The sequence below is a fragment of the Diceros bicornis genome, chromosome 34 (assembly GCF_020826845.1).
Source record: "Diceros bicornis minor isolate mBicDic1 chromosome 34, mDicBic1.mat.cur, whole genome shotgun sequence".
NCBI classification, from domain to species: domain Eukaryota; kingdom Metazoa; phylum Chordata; class Mammalia; order Perissodactyla; family Rhinocerotidae; genus Diceros; species Diceros bicornis.
This window is the reverse complement of record NC_080773.1, coordinates 19,293,584-19,314,728: the sequence shown is the minus strand read 5'-3', so window position 1 is coordinate 19,314,728 and position 21,145 is coordinate 19,293,584. Positions and strand designations below refer to the sequence as shown.

At 51.7% G+C, this 21,145-nt stretch overlaps 2 protein-coding genes across 2 annotated transcripts; both read right to left on the bottom strand.

Moving 5' to 3' along the window:
- Positions 1–335: 335 nt before the first annotated feature.
- On the bottom strand, positions 336–2,586 carry APOC4 (apolipoprotein C4). Its single transcript, XM_058530984.1, has 3 exons — positions 2,472–2,586; positions 813–954; positions 336–529 (listed from the first exon to the last, which is right to left on the bottom strand). The coding sequence occupies exons 1-3, from the start codon at positions 2,545–2,547 to the stop codon at positions 364–366; spliced, it is 384 nt and encodes a 127-aa protein (XP_058386967.1). The 5' UTR covers positions 2,548–2,586; the 3' UTR covers positions 336–363.
- A 6,434-nt stretch (positions 2,587–9,020) lies between these two features.
- On the bottom strand, positions 9,021–11,948 carry LOC131396978 (apolipoprotein C-I-like). Its single transcript, XM_058529544.1, has 4 exons — positions 11,835–11,948; positions 11,673–11,749; positions 11,030–11,177; positions 9,021–9,904 (listed from the first exon to the last, which is right to left on the bottom strand). The coding sequence occupies exons 2-4, from the start codon at positions 11,728–11,730 to the stop codon at positions 9,760–9,762; spliced, it is 351 nt and encodes a 116-aa protein (XP_058385527.1). The 5' UTR covers positions 11,731–11,749; positions 11,835–11,948; the 3' UTR covers positions 9,021–9,759.
- Between the last annotated feature and the right edge of the window lie 9,197 nt (positions 11,949–21,145).

Below are 21,145 nucleotides of genomic sequence, written 5' to 3'. Positions count from 1 at the left end.
TGGAGAGGTTGGGGGCTCCGGTCACCCACCAGGAGTGGGGTCTGGCGTCTCCATCGTGTGAGAAGGGAAGGCAGAGCACTGAATGAGGGGTCACTGTGGGCACCTACCAACCCTGCCTGCTCTCCAGCCTTCACCCCCTGTCCCCAACTGAGGAGCCTGTAGTCTCCCGTCCTCCTCAAGCCCACAAAGGTGGGTCTCAGGACTGGGGGAGGGAGGCATCCCCCCACCGTGCCCCCCCTTCCCGCTATCACTTCTCCTAGTCGTTAACTGCTGGGGGTGGTTGGGTGGCTGGAGTTATCTCCGGCCGCATTGGGGAGGGCCCGGGACAGGGACACAGAGAAGAATTTCTTTATGGTGAACAGTTTAACCCTGGTCCCCGTCCCCGCAGAGGAGCTGGGGACACATGTTGTAGGCCTTGTTCAGGAGGCTCTCCTTGGAGCTGCGGAGCCAGGCCTGGGCGCGGGGACGCAGGTCCCTCAGGTGGTCATCATAGTAGGTCTGCATGAAGTCCCGGAAGGCCGAGGGGCCCCTGTGGGAGAGGGGACATCACAGCTGAGACCCCAGCTACCCCCGAGACTTCGCCCCCGTACACCTGCCTCCCTCTGACCCAGGAGTCTCTGCTCTCTACTCCCACCCGCCACTCCTCTCAGACCCAGGGCTCACAGCCCTACCCCCACCCCCTGCCACTCCCTCGGAATTCAAGAGTCCAGGCCCCGGCCCCTCCTCCCCCAGACCCAGGGGTGCGGGCCCCCCGGCCCCTCCTCCCTCAGACCCAGGAGTCCAGGCCCCCAGCCCCCTCTGCACACACTCACCAGAACCACCGCCACCTCTCTCTGGTCTTGGTCACCAGCGGCTCCATGAACTCCTTCACTTTGCCCCGCACCAGGCCCCAGAGACCACTGGCCCGCCCTGGCGGGGGACTTGGGGATCCTGTAGGCACTTCCTGCTGGCATGCTAGGTGAGACCAGAGGGCAACTTGGGTGGGCTGTGACCCCAGAACCCTTCCTCCTCCGTCTCCCCCGATGCCCACCATCACTCTCTTGGAGGCCTAAGGGCGGCCGGTCCTCTCACCGCTGGCCCCTCCTGTCACCCCTCGGTCTGCCTGTGGTTTTCTCCCTCAGCCTGAACCCCACCTCTCTCTCCCCCCATCCTCCTCCTGATGCCTCCTTCTCTACCTGCTCTTGCACCCCCACTGTGCCCCTCACGCTGTGTGAACCACCTCCACAGGCAGTGGATGGAGGGCACAGGAGGACTTTGTGGCCCCAGTGATGGAGAGTGGCTTAGCCGTGCTGTCCCTTCCTCCTGGTGGGCCAGGGATTCTGCCACGGATCCCATTTCACTTCCTGGCACACACCTGTCTCTCCAGCACCCACCCACCTGGGCACAGCCTCACCTGTGGAGACCAGCTATCACATGGGGACATGTGTACGCGTACGGACAGAGGCACCCGTGTGAACTGTGGTGTGCCCTCGGCCCATGACTGAACCTCTTCAAGACTCAGTTCCCCCTTCTGTAGATTGGGATAATGATAGGCCCCACCTCGTAGGGTTATTGTGAGAATTCAGAGTTAACACCTAGAAGGCACTTGAAATGGTGCTTTGCACATCGTAGGCATTATATAACTGTCAGCATTTTATTTTATTTTATTTATTTTTTTAAATTTTATTTATTTATTTTTCCCTCAAAGCCCCAGTAGATAGTTGTTATGTCATAGTTGCACATCCTTCTAGTTGCTGTATGCGGGACGCGGCCTCAGCATGGCTGAAGAAGCGGTGCATCAGTGCGTGCCCGGGATCCAAACCTGGACCGCCAGCAGCGGAGCGCGCGCACCCAACCACCAAGCCACGGGGCCGGCCCCCTGTCAGCATTTTAAATGTGTGGGCCTGTCCTGTGGCGCAGTGGTTAAGTTTGCATGCTCCACTTTGGCGGCCTGGGGTTCGCAGATTCAAATCTCAGGCACGGACCGATGTACAGCTCATCAAGCCATGCTGTGGCGGCATCACACATACGAAATAGAGGAAGATGGGCACAGATGTTAGCTCAGGGCCAATCTTCCTCAGCAAAAAGAGGAGGATTGGCAACAGATGTTAGCTCAAGACCAATCTTCCTCGCCAAAAAAAATTCTAAATGCACATGCAGAACCCAGACATACATACCAGTACACACAGACACCCTCACACGTGTCCATACACTCAAATCTTTTGCATACATACTCCACAAAGACCCACATGTGCACACAAATACACACTAGTTAACGGACACACATTTAGGACAACTGCATACTCGTGCTTACACAGACACAAAGGCGTGTATGTGACCACTATCACTTGTGCCAACCCCATGTTACACACTTCACACACACCAGATACGTGCACACATCTGCATACCACAGTGTGTACAAACCCACACAGACAGTCACGTACCCCACGCCACTGTGGAGTCCCCACACCCACCCACCTGCTCCTCCTCACCCACAACCCAGGCCAGGACCAGAACGTAGATGCAGAAGGAGGGCAGGGCCCAGGGCCTGCGTCCAGGGAGCGACATTTCTGGGGGCTCTGTCCCTCTGTGCTCGGCTCTCTGGGCTGAGGGAGGGCGAGGCTTCACGGAGCAGAGCCCTCCCCTGGCTGCCTCCCCACGCCCCTTGGCAGAGACTTCAGAGAGAAGGGCCCAGGTGACGGTGACAATCAGGCCATGCCCGCCCCTGCTGGCCTCCCTCCCTCCTACCCTCCCAGCACCCTCGCCTGACAGGGGAAGACAGAAGGTTCCTGCACTGAACCAGGTTCAAATCCTGGCTCCGCCTCCCGTGACAGCCCCTTCTTCTGGCCTCAGTTTCCTCTTCTGTAAAATGGGCCTGCAATCCATCTTTCCTTAATTGAATATAATGACACAAGGAAGCTCTTAACACATAGCCTGGCAATATAGGTGCTCACAGATTATTGCTGTTTATTTCTTTTTCGTCTCTAAAATCTCTTGGGTGCTGGGCTACAGGGCCAGATACACACTCACAGCGAGAGCTGGGTAAGTACGTTCCCTTCTCTGGGCTTCCACGTTTTCATCTGTAAATGGGGATGGTGATAAGCGTCTGCCTCCCAGAGTCCCTGTGAAGGCTGGGAGAGGCCCTGCGAGGGAAGGCTCCAGGCGCTCACAGTAGGAGGTTGTCCACACCAGGCTTGGGCCCCACCCTAGACGGAAGGAAAATGAGCCTTTTCTCTTGGAGAGCCCAGCCACGAGCCAGGGCACCCCGCTCGGCCAGGGAACCGTGGGCTGGATTCCTTGGTCTAGGGTTGCCAGATAAAATACAGGTCACCCAATGACGTTTGAATTTTGATAAATAATAGCTTTTTCCTTTTAGTATAAGTATGTTCCATGCAATATTTGAGAATGATACTAAAAATGATTTGTTGTTTATCTGGAATTCAGATCTAACCGGGATCCTGTATTTTTTAAAATTTTTTATTTATTTATTTTTGTGCTGAGGAAGACTGGTCCTGGGCTAACATCTGTGCTCATCTTTCTCCACTTTATATGGGACGCCGCCACAGCGTGGCCTGACAAGCGGTGTGTCGGTGCGCGCCCGGGATCGAACCCGGGCCGCCAGCAGCCGAGTGTGCGCACTTAACTGCTATGCCACAAGGCCAGCCCCAGGGGAACCTGTATTTTTATGTGACATTATCTGACAACCCCACCTTGGCCAATACCTAAATGACTAGACAGTACCATCCTGACCCAGAGGCTTCCAGCAGAATGTTGTCCCTCCCGGTGGCCCCAGCACGGGCTCTGACACACAGTAGCGGCTCAGCAAATGTTTCCTGGAGTTCCTCACTAACAGTCATCAGCAAAATAAAACCTCCTAGGGTTTCTGTTTGGGAAGGTGAGAAAGTTCCAGAAATAGGTAGTGGTGATGGTTGCACAACTTAATGTCACTGAACTGTATGCCTAAACATGGTTAAAATGGTAAACTTTACATTATGTGTTTTACCATAATAAGAAAGAGAAAAGGAAAAATCCACCATGCAGTGTGTTATGAGAAGCAGCACAGTGTGGGGTTCAGAGCCTGGCTCCACATCCCTCCGGCTGTGTGACCTGGTGCAAGTTGCTTAACCTCTCTGGGCCTGTTTCTTCGTCCATGAATGGGAGTCACGGACTACTTTCCCTGGGTAAGTAAAAGGAGATTGTTTATGGAAAGTGCTGTGAGCAGCGCCAGATCCACTACAAAGGGCCTTGGTCAATGTCGCCACTGTTGGTTAAGCACACGCTGAGTACGCGCTATGCACCAGGCGCCATGGCAGGGCTTCAGCGCGTTAACTCATTGAATTAACTCACAACAGCCTGATGAAGAGGGCATCTTTATCATTCCCATTTGACAGATGAGGAAACTGAGGCTGCCAGGGTGGGGGTGAGACCACTTACCAATGGCTCCTCAACCGGCAAGTGGCGAATTTGAACCGGGCCCTCTCACACTACCTAGCCAAGCCAGGACAACCTCTGCCCCACCTCCCACCGGAATCCTGGAGCACAAGAGGGAGGTGGGAGCAGGGCCCGGGGTGGGGTGGGCCCTGGGGGAGGTCTCTGACCCCCGCTCCAGCTCCAAGGTCAGCAAGGGCTGTTTGCTTTCGCTGCTTGTGATGTTTGCTCATCTCGGGGCCAGGAACAGGCTGAACGTCGCTCAGGGTGGGCCTCAAAAACAACTGGCAGTGAGGGGATGGGGGCAGAGAGGTCCCAGGGAGGGAGTGCAGTGTGGACTGGTGGGTCCTGAGACCCCAGTGTGTGTGTCTGGGGGCAGGGAGAATCTCATCCTGAGCCTGCAACCTTGTGTCTGCAAGATCACCAGTCCTGACTGCCAGACCCCAAAGCACTCTCTCTCTCTGTTTTCCTTGACCCCAGGATCCCTGCCCCAGTCCGCACCCCATCCCCTCACTCCTAAATCCCTGCCCCCACCTCTCTTCTAGTGCCCCTAACCACTGACCTCCCCGGCTGCTCTGGGTCATGGCAGGGAAGTAGGAAGAAAAAGAGGTGGAAATGTCCCCTTCTTTATCTCTTCTTTCTGCCTTCTGTCTGGGAGATCTTTCATTCATTTTTAATGATTGAGCTATTCACATACCATGAAATTCACCCTTTTATTTAATTTTATTTTTTTCAAATTTTTTTTATTTTTATTTTTGTGAGGAAGATCAGCCCTGAGCTAACATCCATGCTAATCCTCCTCTTTTTGCTGAGGAAGACCGGCTCTGAGCTAACATCTATCGCCAATCCTCCTCCTTTTTTCCCCCAAAGCCCCAGTAGATAGTTGTATGTCACAGTTGCACGTCCTTCTAGTTGCTATATGTGGGACGTCGCCTCAGCATGGCCGGAGAAGCGGTGTGTCAGTGCACGCCCGGGATCTGAACCCGGGCCGCCAGTAGCAGAGTGTGAGCACTTAACCGCTAAGCCACTGGGCCGGTCCCACCCTTTTATTTTTATTTTTTGTTTTTTTGTGAGGAAGATCAGCCCTGAGCTAACATCTGTTGCCGAGTCTCCTCTTTTTTGCTGAGGAAGATTGACCCTGAGCTAACATCTGTGCCCATCTTCCTCTATTTTGTATGTGGGACGCCGCCACAGCATGGGCTGACAAGCAGTGCGTTGGTGCGTGCCTGGGATCCGAACCCCAGGCCGCCGAAGCAGAGCGCACACACCTAACCCCTGCGCCACTGGGCCGGCCCCAAAATTCACCCCTTTAAAGTGCATGTTTCAATTGTTTTTAGTATATTTGCAAAGCTGTGCAACTATCACCGCCATCTAATTCCAGAACATTCTCATCACCCGAAAAGGAAGCCCCATTCCCATTAGCAGTCACTCCCCATTGCCTTCTCCCCTCAGCAGAGCAACCACTAACCTGCTTTCTGTCTCTATAGATTTCCCTTTTCTGGACATTTCGTATGAATGGAGTCATGCACTTGTGGCCATGAAAGCACAGTGTTTTCATGGTTCATCCATGCTGTAACAGGCATCAGTACTTCATTCTTTTTTATGACTGAATAATATTCCACTGTATGGATGGACATATACATACACCGGATGTACACACACTCTGTGGATTTTTTTATCCATTCATCAGTTAGTGGGCGTTTGGGATGTTTCCACTTTTGGGCTATTATGAATAATACTGCTGTGAACATTTGTGTACAAGTTTTTGTGTGGACATGTTACAGTCCTTTTGGGTAGGTGCTTAGCAGTGGAATTGCTGCATCATGTGGTAATCCTGATCACCTTCTTAGGAACTGCTCAACTGGTATCGAAAGTGGCCGCATTCGTTCATTTTTGTACTGTTTCCCATCCATGTGTTTGTACAATAAACGTTCATGGGTCAAAAAATTCTGTTGCTCGTCACACTCTTCCCCAATTCTCTTTGCGTGACTCTGAACTGTCTTTCAGGTTTCAGGTGCAATGTCCCCTCCTCGAGGGAGCTCTCCCTGACCCCGTAGGCTGAGCCAGGTGCCACCTGGTGTCCTGATCCCTGCCCTCCCCTCTGTGTGTTGTGTGTGCCACAGGTGAGGCTGTCTGAATGTGCTGGGCACTCAGGGGTGTGGCAGGGAACAAGATAGCCTCCATGAACTTGACATCCTAACAGAGGGAGACACAGACAGTAAACAAGTAAGCGAATAGATATGTGATATATCAGAGGGTAATAAATACTGAAAAGAAAGGCAGATAAAGAGATAAAGGAGAGCAATATGGGGGGGGCACGATGCGAGGGGGGATTTTTTTTGTGTGTGTGAGGAAGATCAGTCCTGAGCTAACATCCATGCCAATCCTCCTCTTTTTTGCTGAGGAAGACTGGCCCTGAGCTAATACCCGTGCTGATCTTCCTCCACTTTATTTGGGGTGCCGCCACAGCATGGTCTGACAAGCAGTGCGTCGGTGCGCACCCAGGATCTGAACCTGGGCCACCAGCAGCAGAGCACGCACACTTCACTGCTACTCCATGGGCCTGGCCCCCAGGGGATATTTTGAACAGAGACCTGGAGGAGATGAGAGTGAACTAGGCAGATATCTGGACACCTGGGGGAAGAACATTCCAGGCAGAGAGAACAGCAAGTGCAAAGGCCCTGAGGTAGGGGCCGGCCCAGCTGTTAGAGGTGCCATGAGGAGGGAGGGGGAGAGGGATAGGGGATGAGGCCACAGAGGTGATGGGGTCAGAGACAGTAGAGCTTGTAGATCTTGGTAGGCTCTTTGGGTTTCCTCTGAGGGTGGAAGGAGGGTTCCGAGCAGAGGAGGGGCGTGATCTGACTTGTTCTAACAGGATGCCCCTGGCTGCTGAGTGGGAAGAGAGAGTAGGAGCTTAGGGGAGTTGAGGGCATTAGTACAGAGAGTTCTATTTATTTATTTCCTACCTTTGTTCTGCATCCTTACCCCTCTTCCTCTCCCCTCCTTAAGCACTCCTCAGATGTGCTTGGAGTATGGGAGTCATGAAAGATATCAAATACACAAGGTTGTGCCATGTGGGTCTGTTCTAATTCTACATCAGTGACACCACCTAATGGATCTTCTCTGGATTCTTTTCCACTCAACGCTGCATTGTTAGATGTCTCCGTGTTGTTGCGAGAACAACTAGCTCATCCTTTCTGCCGCTCCATGGTGTTCAACATTTTTTTTCATTCCCCTAGTGATGACCCCTAGGTCACTTCCAGCTCCCGTCCCCACAAATAACGTAGCAATGAACATCCTCGTCCATGCCCATATGTTTCTCTGGCCCCTGCATTGGGCCAGACATGGGATCATGGGACACAGGACACACAAATGCTTAATGTCACTGGAAGTGTCTGGTTTCTAGAAGTTTCCAGGTTGCTCCCCATAACAATGACCCAGGCCACAGTCCTGAGGAGTGTTGCAGCTTCCCAGGGGCCCACGTCCTCACCAACACCTGGCATTTTGCTCTTCTGCTCTCTGCCGAGTGACCGGGAGCTGACTGGTGTCTGTGGTTGTTTTCCTCTCCCTGCCCCTGAGTTGGAGGTTCTCTTCACACGCAGATGTGCACTCTCTGCAGGAACTGCCCGTCCATCCCCTCTGTCCATGTGACTCTCTTGAGTCTCCAGCCTGAGAGCTTCCTAGGGCTGATAAAAATGACTGAAATATCAATTGACTGACTGCAAAATGCTGGGAAAATGGCCAACTAAAAATTAGTAAGTATTGGATCAAATTGATAAAAAATACATCGTCGTGCCAACCAGCCAACCGCAGTGCAACGCCTCCTCCGATTTCTATCGAGGAATGTGGGTGCACTGTAATATGCCGGATATGATGCCAGCGAGGCCTGGGGCAGGACGTGTGTGCACAGTCGCAGCCGCATGCTCGGCAGGGTGAGGAGGAAAGTGGAGTGAGAATGTGACCCTGAACTTCTCCTCGGGTTCAAATCCTGGCTCTCCCCACTTTGGGCTTTGTGATGTCCCACACGTGACTTTAGTTTTCTCTGCCTCAGTTTCTTCACCTAATAGGGGCAGTGACTGCATCTCCCTCAGAGGGGTTTTGTGAAAATGCAGTGCTTAGGGTTTTTTTTTCAGGTTTAGTGTAATTAATTATTTTATCAGGTATCACAGTCCCGTGGGAGAGAGAGAGCTCTCTGAAGACAGCGACGACCCAGGGTGGGCAGGGCTGGGATGGAGGTGCTTGAGCCAAGGGGAGGTCAAGGAGGGCTTCCTGGAGGAGGGAACATCAAAGCTGAGACTGTAAGGATGGGGATTGTGTCAGTCTGTAGCTCATGTCCTTCCCTGGCCCTCATCCAGATCCCTTTTCCTGATCCTTTGAAGTGTAATAAACACCTCCTGTGTGCACAGTGATGAGTCAACCCAGTCCCTTCTCTTGGGCAGCCCAGCCAGGGCAGAGCAGAGCAGAGTGACAGCCCCAGGCTGGGGTCCACTCCAGTTCTGCACTTCCTGGCTGTGTGACCTTGCACGAGTGGCTTCGTTACACAACCAGGTTCGCTTTGCCTGCCACATGATTATACGAATCACCAAGACAATGAGTTTGCAAAGAAAAGGATTTAATCACAAGGCGGCCAAGCGAGGAGGCAGGAGAATCAATCTCAGATCCACTGTCCCAAAAATAGGGACCCAAGGATATTTATGGGGTAGGAGCAGGATGGTCTGAAGTGGGAATAGATGATTGGAGGGGAGGAGAGGTGAGGTAATTGATAATCTGTGCAAGCGTAGTCAAGCTTCGTGCCTCTTCATAAGGACGCGTGTTCACAAAATGGAGGCATTAGCATGATCTGAGGGTGGAGTCTTTACCCTCTTGACGTCAAAAGGTCACTTCTGGAGAATTTGCAGGCCCAGTTGATGGGTTGGTGGTCTCAACCAGCCTGAACTGGACGAGGGGTCTCAGTTCCTGAAAAACCACTCGTAATTACTCTGTGGATAAGATGGGGTCAGTTGAACTGGTCCTGGGGGGCCCGTGGTGACACCTTCAACTCACAGGTCTTGATGCCCTCATGGGAATAATAGGGCCCAGCTCGCAAGGTTCTTGTGAGGATTCTTTTGAGATCGTGAAATTCAAAGTCCTCAGCACAGAGCAAGTAGAGAATGTTCGATACAGGTGAGTCCTTGCCTCTCTTCCCTGAAGGCACGACCCCCACCCTGTCCCATAGCCCCCCTCCCACAGCAAAGAAGCACTCAGAATTCTCTCTAGCATTTTTATTGCTGGTGGGGGTGGGGGGAATATGGGGCATCATGTGGGAAATCTCCTGTACAGGTGCCCAGGGTATGGAGAATTTCAGAGCCTTCTTCACGGACACGGCAGCCAGGACGGTAGCCACCCCTCCTGGTGTTTCGTGGAGTGGAGTTTTGGGGTATGCTTGTCTTTTGGTACATGCAGGTGTTGTGGTGTAGGCTTGTGATATAATTTCCCTGTTGGCTTCAATACGGGTGCCCTGTAGGGAGAGGTAGGGGAGAGGTCATTGTGTTTTGCCTCCCCCTAGAATGCCTAATCCCACCCCTGACCTAACTCCCTGATCTTTCCCTTCCCCCAAGACAGTTAGGAGGAGCCCCAGGCTGGGTGGCCCCACTTCTGTGCATGTTTCCGAGATGGACCAGAGCCACTTGAAGTCGGAACACCTCACCCTGGCCTGGTTTCAAGGCCGCCCTCTCTGGCTCCCAAGCCTGCTCTTGCCCTGACTGTCCCCTGCTGATTCAAGGGCACATTGCAGCCTCCCTGCCTTTGCTCAGGCTGTGCCCCTGGCCTAGATGTCACCCTCTCCTTGATTATGTGCAGATCTTCCTGCCTCAGGGCCTTTGCACTCCCCCTCCACAGGGAACATTCTCCCCAAATTCGTAGTCCCAGCTGGTTTTTCTGTCATTCAGATCTCAATTGAAAGTGTTGTCTCTTCAGAGACGATCCAGTCTCCGTGTCTACAAAAGCCCCTCCCCGTCCTTGGTTGTTCACACCCACCCTGTTATTGTCTTCTCAGTGCTCAGCTCCCTCTGGCTCATCTCCTGGAATCCCCTCCTTCATGGTCTGTTCCTGCCCCCCTCTGCCTCCCCCCAGAATGTCGGCTCCCCGTGGGCTGAGACTTCATCTTGTTCGTCATGATTATTGCCCACATTGGAACAGGTCCTGGCCCTTAGCAGATGCTCCATGAATATCTGTTCAGGAATGGATGCTTTTCTCACTCCTCAGACAGAGCCACTGGGGGTGAAATGATTATGGAGCATCTGCACTGTGCCCGGCACGACGCAAGTCCTCCAGTTTCCTTCCCCCAGAACCACCCATTGTACAGATGCAGACACTGAGGCTCCTGATCAGAGAGGGAGGAGTGGGTCTTCCCCAGCCTGTGGACACAGGTCTGTCCAAGTCCCCGGCTTGGGTCTTTCACCACCACCCAGGACCATGCTCACAGTGAGCCTGGATGGAGTCAGGGAACCTGTCCCCCGAGTCTGAGCACCCAGAGATACAGCTGTGTGACCACAGGGACCTTGTCAGCCTCTCCCAGCCTCAGTTTCCCCAATGTGTTCATTCATACGCCCTAGGCCTCTCATGCCGTGGGAAGGGTCCTGACCAGGTCATTGAAGCAGAGTCGTTCTTCTTCAACTTGTCAGGGACTCCCTGATCCTTGTTGCCCAGCGTGTGTGCACTCTCTTTCACGATATCCGGGATGGCATCCAGGATGCTGGAGGGCTCCGGGCCCGCCTGGGCCAGGGATGGGCCTGTCCACGGATAGGGGTGCAAACATTTCCCTGCTGGGAGGCCTCAGGAGGAGACTCCAGGGGTGGGAAAGGAGATCCATCAATGGGATTCTTGGGGCGCATGGTGTTAGGATGATGGGAGGGGACACCGGAGCACATGGGGCTGGAGCCACTGGGAATTGCCTTACTCTCACCACTGGACACCTGCCCCTGGCCCCAGCCCCTTTCCAGGCTATAAAAGCAAGACAGCCAATCCTGGAGGGGTGAGAGTCAGTACGTCATCAGTTGCTGGGGCTCCGCTGGGCAGATTTGCTAGCCCCTGGACCACCCTGTAGAGGTGCCTGAGACCCACTTGGCAGGGGACAGGGGCAGGGGGGTGATCAGTGGACAGTAGGGGAATCAGGGCACAGGAGGGGCCCCAGAGCTCTCAAGGGTCCTCTAAGCCTGGACCCCAGGCCCGTGGCCAGCTTCGCACTCCCCAATCTCAATCTCCCAGAGTCTCCTCTCCTCTTTTACCTTCGCAGACCATCCACAGAGCCACCAGCAGGACCGGGAGCGACAGGAGGAGCCTCATGGCTGGTGGGAGGGGCACTCTGGAGGCAGAGGCAAGGATGGGGGTGATCAGTGAGACCCTTCTCCCTCCCCCAGGTCCCTCCTGGCAAGTCAGCGAGCACCTACCTGGACCAGTGAGGGACAGGACAGGTGAGCACCTGCCTGGACCAGTGAGGGACAAGTGAGGTGAGAGAACCTGGCCTGGCCTGGGCCTTTATTAGGCTGGGGAGGGGTGGGGCAGGTTGCCTTCCCTCCCCTGGGCCTCCCCTGGGCCTGCCTCCCCGTGTCCTCTCACCTTTTCCATTTGGGCCCCTTGCTGGTGGGGGTGGGTCGGGTCCCTTTGGCCCAAAGCCTCTTGCTGTTCATCGCCTGCACCTCCAAATCTCCCTGACTGTGGGGACCTCAGCCTGCTCCAGCCCCTCCCCCCAGGGGACAGTCCCCACCCTCCCCTCCTGCTGCAGCCCCCTCTCCCAGCCTCAGGGGTCTCAGTCTCTCTCTGGGTGACTCAGGAATCAGTTCACACTGTACCCCCAGGCCCCTCTTCCATGCCACCCCCTTCTTCACAAGCCTCCTCAGCCCGAACAACTCCCACTCCACACTCTGGGGTCACGCCCCCCACTCCTATCCCCTCCCCGCCACCTCCAATTTCACTCTCAGACTCACCCCTCAAGTCCCACAACTTGCATCTGGGAGCATGCAGCCCTCCCTGGATGCGCTCAGGGGTCTAACCTTCACAGCCCTCACTTTCCCTTCTGGGGAGGGGTCTTCTCAGCCTGTCTAAACCACAAAACCTCAGCTGCAAGGCTCCAGTGTGTGTCCCTCCATCCATCCCACCAGGTCCCCTCTTCCACTGCTCCCCCATCTCCAAGCCTTCAGGGCCCCTGTAAATACTCCATCTGCTCTTCTTCCCCCTCTCAGGCCCCTCCAGGCACGATGACCCCCCATCTCCCCTCCCAGCACCCCATCAGCCTCCCAGGGCTGGGTCCGGTGCTTCCCCCTCTTCTCAGCTGCCTCTGACCGCCAGTGACCCCTGGCAGCTACGGGTTGGGTCCTGGCCCTGGACTCTAGCTCCGCTGGCCTCCAGCCCCCACAACCACATGTCAGCCTGGAGATGAAAGGGACACACAGTCACTACCCTGGCAGGATTGCAACACCCCTCTGGGCAGCTCAGCACTTCCGCTCCCTGTCAGCCCCCAGCCGCCTTCCCTGACATCTGCTCCCCTCCCTGCCCCGCCCCAAAGGAAGAGAATGACAGCTTGGTTTTTCCAGTCCCATCCTCATCTCAGCTATAGGGGTTTCTTTTTACCCTGGGGAAACTGAGGCTCAGCCAAGAACATTCAGTGGCTCAGAGAGGGGCTAAGTGGGGGGGGGGGGGCTTCTTTATCCCTCTCCTTCCCGGACTTCAGGCTGTGTCTCTGGATCCCTGCTCGGATCAGCCTCCACCCCACAGCACCCCTGCCGGCCTGTGTTCCCCTGAGCTCCTTCCCCAGCCCCTGTTCCCCGGGTAGAGCTGACTGGGGCTGTGGTGAGGGGGACGCCGCTCTCTGCTCAGACTCTCCTCTGTGAGGATTCAGAATTCAGCTTTTCCAGGGAGACACATGGCTGGTGCCCCCTCTCTCCCCAACGCCTTGGGGAACAGGCTGAGAGGGGTGGCCCCAGCTGCAGGGCACACAGGGAGCAGTGGAATGCTGAGCGGGAACCAGGCCCCTGGCCTCGGAGCCCACTGACCCTTCCCCTCCTGACTCAGCTCTGGGTGAGTCATCTGCGGGGGGGAGCCGCCTCCACGGGGCACTCAAGGCGGGGCCGGGAAGCTCTCGTGGTGCAGAGTGTGCAGGAGCCCAAGCAGGCAGAGCGACGTGGAGAAGGGCAGGCCTGGCCTGTCCCCTGTGGTGGGAACCCTGCTCCCCTCCTCTGAGAACTGAGGGCCTGGGAGAGGAGAGCCCGGGTGCCTCCTGGCTTCAACCCTTGCTTCTCTGAGTGTTAGCTCCACACTTGACCTCCCAGGCCTGACCTCCATGGGGCAGTGCAGACCCTCCCACGGTGTCCTCTCCCTTCTCTCTGCAGCCTGGATCCAGCTCCCAGTACGCTGTCGGGATAGACAAGAGGTCCACGTCCCAGCTGGGGGAGAGAAGGAACGAGAATGAGGGCAGAGGACAGGGAAGCACATCTCAGAGGGAATGGGCTTGCTAACCCCAGAAGGAGGGAGACAGGCAGAGGGCCCAGGGACAAGAAAACGGTGGGGAAGACACACCTGGAGGAAGGAGGGAGAAGAGAAAACAGAAACAAGCAGGGTGGGGACAAGAGAACCAGGAAGACGGAGAGAGAACAGAGAGAGGTGGAAGAAAACAGAAAGCAGAAAAATGAAGCCCCTTAGGGAGAGCAGGACTGAGACAGAGGCCAGGAGGGGCAGGAGCAGAATCAGCTCAGAAAACAGGGAGGAGAGTGAGAAAAAACCACAGTGGCTTCACCATGATGGGGGCCTCAGGTCTTTGAGTCACAGCACCTCTCTGAAGCAGGTATTGTGAAGCTGAGATGAGAGGGAAGAGTGTGAGAGACTGAGCCAGCATGAGAGAGGGAGACAGAGAGGAACATACCAGAGACAGGAGAGCTGAGAAGGAGAATCAGCCAGAGGGAAGGCCGGGAGCTTGAACTGGAAAAACGACGCAAGAAATGAACAGAGACCCCTAAGAGCTGTTGACAGGGACAGAAAGAAGTAACAAATGATGTAGCTGTGAACATCCTCGTCCATCTTCCCATATGTTTCTCTGGCCCCTGCACTGGACCATACTTGGGATCACTAGGACACAGTACACACAGATACTTAATATCACTGGAAACAACCAGGTTTCTCTCCACAACAGTGACCCGGGCCACAGTCCTGAGCAGTGTGTGCAGCTTCCCAGGGGCCCATGTAACCATCATAGAGCAATCCTTGCTGGCCCTATTGTATCCATAACAAAATGTCAAAGTTGTTCTGCAGGGGCGATGAGCAAAAACTACAAGTCATGTAACTGGAGCGTGCTCAGTGGATGGAAACCTTCTCCTCAGATGACCTCAAGTCACCTAGCAAAGTTCCGTAACAACGAAACTCAATGTGAAGAGAAAGCTGTGTGGGGATCCTAATAAGCCAGGGGTCCCTTGATTTGTAGCACATGGGACTTATAAGATTGTTATACTCTCACTCTCCAATCAGACACCACCAAGCTAGTGTTATGCATACCCACTCCCACTCCCAACTTCATAAAAGTCTGTCCCTGCTTCAGCTCCAGGAGACAGATTTGAGCCTTGCCTCCTGTCTCCTTGCTGGTGGACCTTGCAATAAAGCTCTTTCTTCTCTCAAAAGCAGGTGCCGTAGTATTGGCTTCTATGGGCATCAGGCAGCAAGCTCTTTCTTGGTAACAAATTTGGCAACAAGGAAGGAAATTCTGTTCTCTTGACCACTTGCCTGAAGCTTGGTTGGCCCTCAACAGGGCACTGGCCCTTATCATTGACCCCGGCCCTCCTTCTTCCAATTGTCCTGGGCACCTGACTCTGGGACCTAGACAATATGCCTATTGCAAAAAGGAAGGCCATTGGAAAAGAGAATGCCCCAGCCATTCTCAGAAGTTGAGAGAGAAAATCAATGTGCCTGACCACCAGATGCCGCAGTTTGCTGACAGTGACCAAGAATGACGGGGCCCAGGAGCCCCTATGGATTCCGCCAGCATCATTGACTTTTCCTACAAGGAACCCTGGGTGACAACTGCTGTGAGAAAAATACTTGTAGACTTTCTGACACTGGTGCTACTTTTTCTGTACTAAACACCAGACAGCCCCCCTTTCCCTCAAGACCATGTCCATTACTGGTGTATCTGAGGAAGTCTCTCATACATATTTCATACAACCGCTCAATTGTCACATAGAAAAAACATATCTATGGCACAGCTTTCTGTATATGCCTGAGTGCCCTATTCCATCATTGGGACGAGATCTACTAACAGAATGAAATGCCCAAGTGACTTTTTCACTAGAGAAAGTAGACATTAAAGTCTTCCCAGATCACGGCTGCACTCTTCAAGCCACCCTGTTGCAAGTAAGAGAGGAGTCTTAATCAAAAGTCCCTGAAGAAGTTCTACGACAGATAAGAGTGGATGTTCGTGCTGACAAGAGGCTGGGAAGAGCCAAGATGGTTGGTCCAATAGAAGTAAACTTATGCCCAGACACCAAGACTCCAAATTTGAAGCAATACCCTTTAAAGAGGCATGTGAAAGAGGGTATAAAGCCTCTGAGAGCCAGCTTTCTTAAATGCCAATGAATCTGACTTGGTCACTCCCTATATAGCACTCCCACCCTGCCGGTTCAAAAACCTGGGACCAGAGACCAGCGTTTTGTACAGGCTTTGAGAGCCATCCATCAAACTGTAGAGGATATACATCCGGAGGTGCCGAATCCTTACGCTCTGCTTGCAGCTTCATCTGGGGACTTTTGTTGTTTACAGTTCTGGACTTAAAGGTGCCTTTTACTGCATTCCTGTAAACCCTGAGTCTCAGGAGCTGTTTGCCTTTGAGTGGCACGATCCAGAGACTATTATAAAACAACAATATTGTTGCATGGTCCTCCCACAAGGATTCCAAAATGCCCCCACCATCATTGGGGAAGCCCTAGCCCAGGACTTAAGGGATCTCCCGTTAAATGAAGAAATCTTACTCCAACATGTGGATGACAACTGATTGCTAGTAAAACTGAGGAAGCTTCAGACCAAAATACAATCGTGGCTTTAAACTTCCTGGCAGAATGAGGATATAAAGTCTCCAAGGGGAAGGCACAAATTTCTCAACCAGCTGTAAATTATTTAGGATTTGAGTTATCAAAAGGACAAAGAAACTTATTACAGTCTCGAAGGGAGGCACTGGCTAGGGTGGCTGTCCCCACCACCAGAAGACAACTGTGAGGACTTTTAGGATTGGCTGGCTTTTGTTGTATTTGGATCCTTAATTTGGGACTTGTGGCTAAACCCCTAAATGAAGCTCTTAAAGGAAATGACTGTGAGCCATCAAACTGGACTGCGGAATGCCGTAAGGGGTTTCATGCCATCAAGGAGAAACTTTTAACAGCCCCAGCACTTGCTCTCCTGGACATTGAAAAGCCATTTGATCTTGTTGTATGCAAAAGGCGGGCCGTGAATCTTGGAGTGCTAACTCAGAATTTAGGTGCGCCAGAAGGCCAGTAGCTTGTTTCTCAAAACAATTGGACAATATAACTCAGGGTGGCAAATTTGCCTCCAGGCTGTGGCTGCGACCTATGACCTTTTTTGAGAGGCTGGAGAATTTACCCGGGGCCAGCCTACTCCTGTGCACACTCCTCGCTGTGTGCTGCCTCTACTTGAACAGAAGGGTGGATATTGGCTCACTTCGGGAAGATTGGGCAAAGATCAGACCATACTACTGGACAGCCCAAATGTAAAATTGAAGGTGGTATCCACCCTAAACCTAGACACCATGTTTCCCAGTCTGACAGGAGAACCTGTCCATGATTACGTACAAATAATTGAAGAAGTTTATTCTAGTGGACCCGACCTGACTGACAGACATGGAAGTGTTTACTGATGGGAGCAGCTTCATGGACTGTGGACTCTGGAAGGCCAAGTATGCAGTAGTAACTCATCACGAAATCCTAGAAGTGGAAGCACCCCCTCCAGGTACGTCTACCCAGAAGGAAGAGCTCATAGCCCTTGCAAGAGCCCTGCATCTTGGAGCTAAGAGAAAAGTAACCATTTATACTGATTCTAAGTGTGCCTTCTGTGTTGTGCTTGAACATGGGGTCCATATGGAAAGAGAGAGGTCTATTAACATCAGGAAGAAAGAGATCAAACATGTGGGGGAGGTACTGGCCCTATTAGGAAAAGTGGCCATCGTACATTGCCTGGTCCACCAAAAGTCTGACAGTTATATAGCTAAAGGAAATAATTTGGCCGATCAGGCCGCAAAACTGGCAGCCAGAACCAAAAACCCAGATCCTAAGGCCCCAGCACTCATCCTGAGTGTGGATCTGTCCCTTTTAGCCTCAGTATTCAGAAATGGATCTAGACAGAGCAGATGAATGGGGATTTCATGCTGACTCTCGAGACTTAGATGGTGATCACGACCAAACAACCAAAGAAGGCTGGATTTATGATGAACAGGGACTAGTGCTTATACCCGAGCACTGAATGGAAGGAATTGTTACTCTCCTACATCAAGGAAACCACTATGGGAGAGATGCAACTTATCATTGGCTACAAAAGTTTATTGTTGGTCCACAAATGCAAAGGGCCATCCAAAAGGTAGTACAAAATTGCCTGATTTGCACCAGAAGCAATCCCTAAACCAGGCCACCACCAATAATCAAAGGGGTGCAAACCCGAGGGACAGAACCAGGACATGATTGGCAAATTGACTTTACTGCTCTGCCTAGAGCCATGGAAAGTCATAGATATTTGCTGGTATTTGTGGACACCATCACAGGATGGGTTGAAGCTTTTCCATGCAGGACAGAAAAGGCTTCTGAAGTAACAAAGTCCTTATTAAAAGAAATGATCCCTCCCTTTGGGCTGCCTCTTTCAAATCAAAGTGATAATGGAGGAGCTTTCATAGCCAAGGTAACACAAGAGGTGTCTGAGGCCCTCGGAATACAATGGAAGTTACATGGTTCATGGAGGCTTCAGTCTACAGGAAAAACTGAAAAGATGAACCACGCTCTAAAGAAAACAGTTGCCAAAATACATCAGGAAACTAAGTTAACATGCGATAAAGTCTTGCCGGTTGCCCTGCTTAGGGTAAGAGTATCCCCTAGAAGTAGGCTTCAATTAGGCTGTTATGAAATGTTATATGAGACACTCTTCCCTAAAACTGAGTATTATTGCAGTCTTGGAAATGATCATATTGTAAAGGAATTAGATACTATAAAGTGTGTCCAGTCTCTAGGTGCTACTTTCTCTGCTGTACATAAATGTGCTTCTAGCCGAGTAATGTTCCCACAGATGTTCCCCTGTACTGTATTAGCCAGGGAGATGGGTCTTCCTCCAGACTTGGAAGAATCAACACCCTGAGAATCGACTACAGCCTAACCAGAATGGACTCTATGAAGCCCTTCTGGTTACATATTCTTTGGTTACATTAAAAGGACTTGAACCTTGGGTGCATCCCTCTCGAATAAAAATTATACCCATTTGTAGTTAGGATTCCCTTCATCCCCTCTATGATCCCCAAACAAGTCACACCCTTCAAGGACAATGGCAAACAGAAGGACCAAAACCATCCTAACACTGGGTGGCAATAGAGGCCTAAGGGTGACTTTTCCACCCGAGAGTGTTCTTATGAAACTTGAACTGACCTAAAGTAACTTTTTAGGAAAAAAGGAAAAAACAAACCATAAAACCCAGGGGACTGTTGAATCTCCAGATAAAGAAGCAGCTATTCCCGTTCCTGGAACCAGCCTCTGCCTGATCAGGTTGAGGGACCCGGAGCAGCCAACAGCTGAAGGAGACAGCTTACCCGGGATCCCGGCCCCGGCCTGTGTTGATGCAATTTCATTTTACCTTGCTCTCACATACACTAGCCTGCACTGCCTAATTAATCACTGTTACCTCCTCGTTTTAAATCCCGCAAAAGATTATTCAAAATTTTCGGCTTCTCCCTCGGATAATACTCCGTGGGGACTAGCTCTCTGATGATGAAACCCCGTCATTAACGCATCTTTGCCTGACTCCTTCTGGTACATTGACTGAACCATTTTCTTTGTTGATTCAAATCCAGACTATAAAATGTCCCTTACTCTTCTTTACTATGGTCTTTTGTTCATCTTGGGCTCTCAAGCTTGGAGAGATAATTCCTTAATAAGAATGTCACAGGTTCTTTCAAAATCAGGAAACCTTACTGACTGTAGGATCTGCCGCCCAAAGCCCTACTCAGTACCTCATCATAGTGACCCTATAATAACGCCAGTAATCAATTTCTCAAGCATACCTAATTTCACTGTGACCTATGACAAAAAAACCTTTAGAAGTAACCTATGGGGTCAGTTGATCGACATAGGATCTCCTGTCCCCTGTTTTTCCCTAACTGAGCCTAAATTTGGTCTTCTTCTTGTGTCCTCAGATGAAAAGAATGACCCTGGCATCTCCTCTTGTCAAGGCTTCAGTCATGGTGCCTCTTGGTCAGGATGTTGTAAAAATTGTACCTATTTTTCCCAGCCTGTCTCCCTCCCATATGTAATATCTAAGTGTTTCAACTGAACCAACAAAAATCGAAACGCTCCACTATGTATAAAGACAAGACAGGAAAAAACACATTTTTAGGGGGCACCCACACCTCTGCCAAGTGCAGGTTAAGTTATTCCTCCAGGACATTGCCACACGCTGACCCCTGGCTTGACCATGTCCTAGATGAGGTCCCCCAAAATGAAAGCCTAAATTTTAACGCTGTGTCTGGTATTCCATGCGCCCCCTCAGGGTCCAGCTTTGTGTGTCCAAACAGTAACCCTGGGCCTATATATACCTTGATACCTTGATAGCTGACACATAGGAGGTACTTATCTATTAGGATACTGAGTCACTCTTTTCTCTGTATCTAACTCAAGCAAAGCCCAGCATCGGACTAGTTCTTTAAAATTTTTACTAGAACTAAAAGATCTATATTAGATGAGGATTCGATCTGGGGAACACCTGACAAATATTTGCCTGGGGGTCAGCCAAATTCTGCTGGTTATTTCTTTAGATGAATTCTATTCCCCTGGTGCATTGTGGCAGCTCGTGAACACATGATTAGAAATCTCTCTTTCACCTTAGGAGTGATAGCCAGAGAAACGGCCCAAACTTTAGCCGCCCAGCATAAAACATTAGATTCCTTGGCTAAAGTAGTATTAGATAACCGAGTTGCTCTGGGTAACATACTAGCTAAGCAAGGAGTTGTTTGTGCTGGAGCAAACTTTTCCTGTTGTGTCTGTATAATACCTCTTCAGGGGTTGAAACTCATATAGATAAAATTAGACAGCAGGCCGCCTGGTTCCAACAAGTGTTGGATCTCTTATGAGATCCAACCCAAGAACCTGGGTTGGATCTCATAAGAAATATCTTCTCCTGGATCCCAGTGGGAATAAGGCTGTACTTGAAGCGTTACTTAAGTTGAGTATTGTTATTTTGTGCTTGTTAGGATTTTTATTCCTTCTTGTCAAACTCTGTGTTTGCTGTTGTGTCTCATATCCTGAAACACACACCCTCAAAGCATACGATGACCATTCAACATAAAGACCCAGACCCTGGGACCCCTGGACATTTGCAGCTAAACGCAAAGTAATTTCATTCCTCGAAGCCCAAATCTTCACCCCTAAACAGCAGGAAGTAGTTAGAATGGTCATCGCCAATCAGAATGAGGAATGGACAAAGCAAAGGGGGGATTTGTAACCATCATAGAGCAATCCAT

Excerpts from the sequence above, each read along its gene's own strand:
- LOC131396978 (XM_058529544.1), bottom strand. The coding sequence starts at position 11,730 with ATGAGGCTCCTCCTGTCGCTCCCGGTCCTGCTGGTGGCTCTGTGGATG. Across the intron at positions 11,178-11,672 it reads TCTGTGGATGGTCTGCGAAG|GCCCATCCCTGGCCCAGGCG; the intron begins GTAAAAGAGGAG and ends ATCCGTGGACAG. Across the intron at positions 9,905-11,029 it reads GACTCTGCTTCAATGACCTG|GGCACCCGTATTGAAGCCAA; the intron begins GTCAGGACCCTT and ends CTCTCCCTACAG.
- APOC4 (XM_058530984.1), bottom strand. The coding sequence starts at position 2,547 with ATGTCGCTCCCTGGACGCAGGCCCTGGGCCCTGCCCTCCTTCTGCATC. Across the intron at positions 955-2,471 it reads GGTCCTGGCCTGGGTTGTGG|CATGCCAGCAGGAAGTGCCT; the intron begins GTGAGGAGGAGC and ends GGTCTCACCTAG. Across the intron at positions 530-812 it reads GAGAGGTGGCGGTGGTTCTG|GGGCCCCTCGGCCTTCCGGG; the intron begins GTGAGTGTGTGC and ends CCTCTCCCACAG.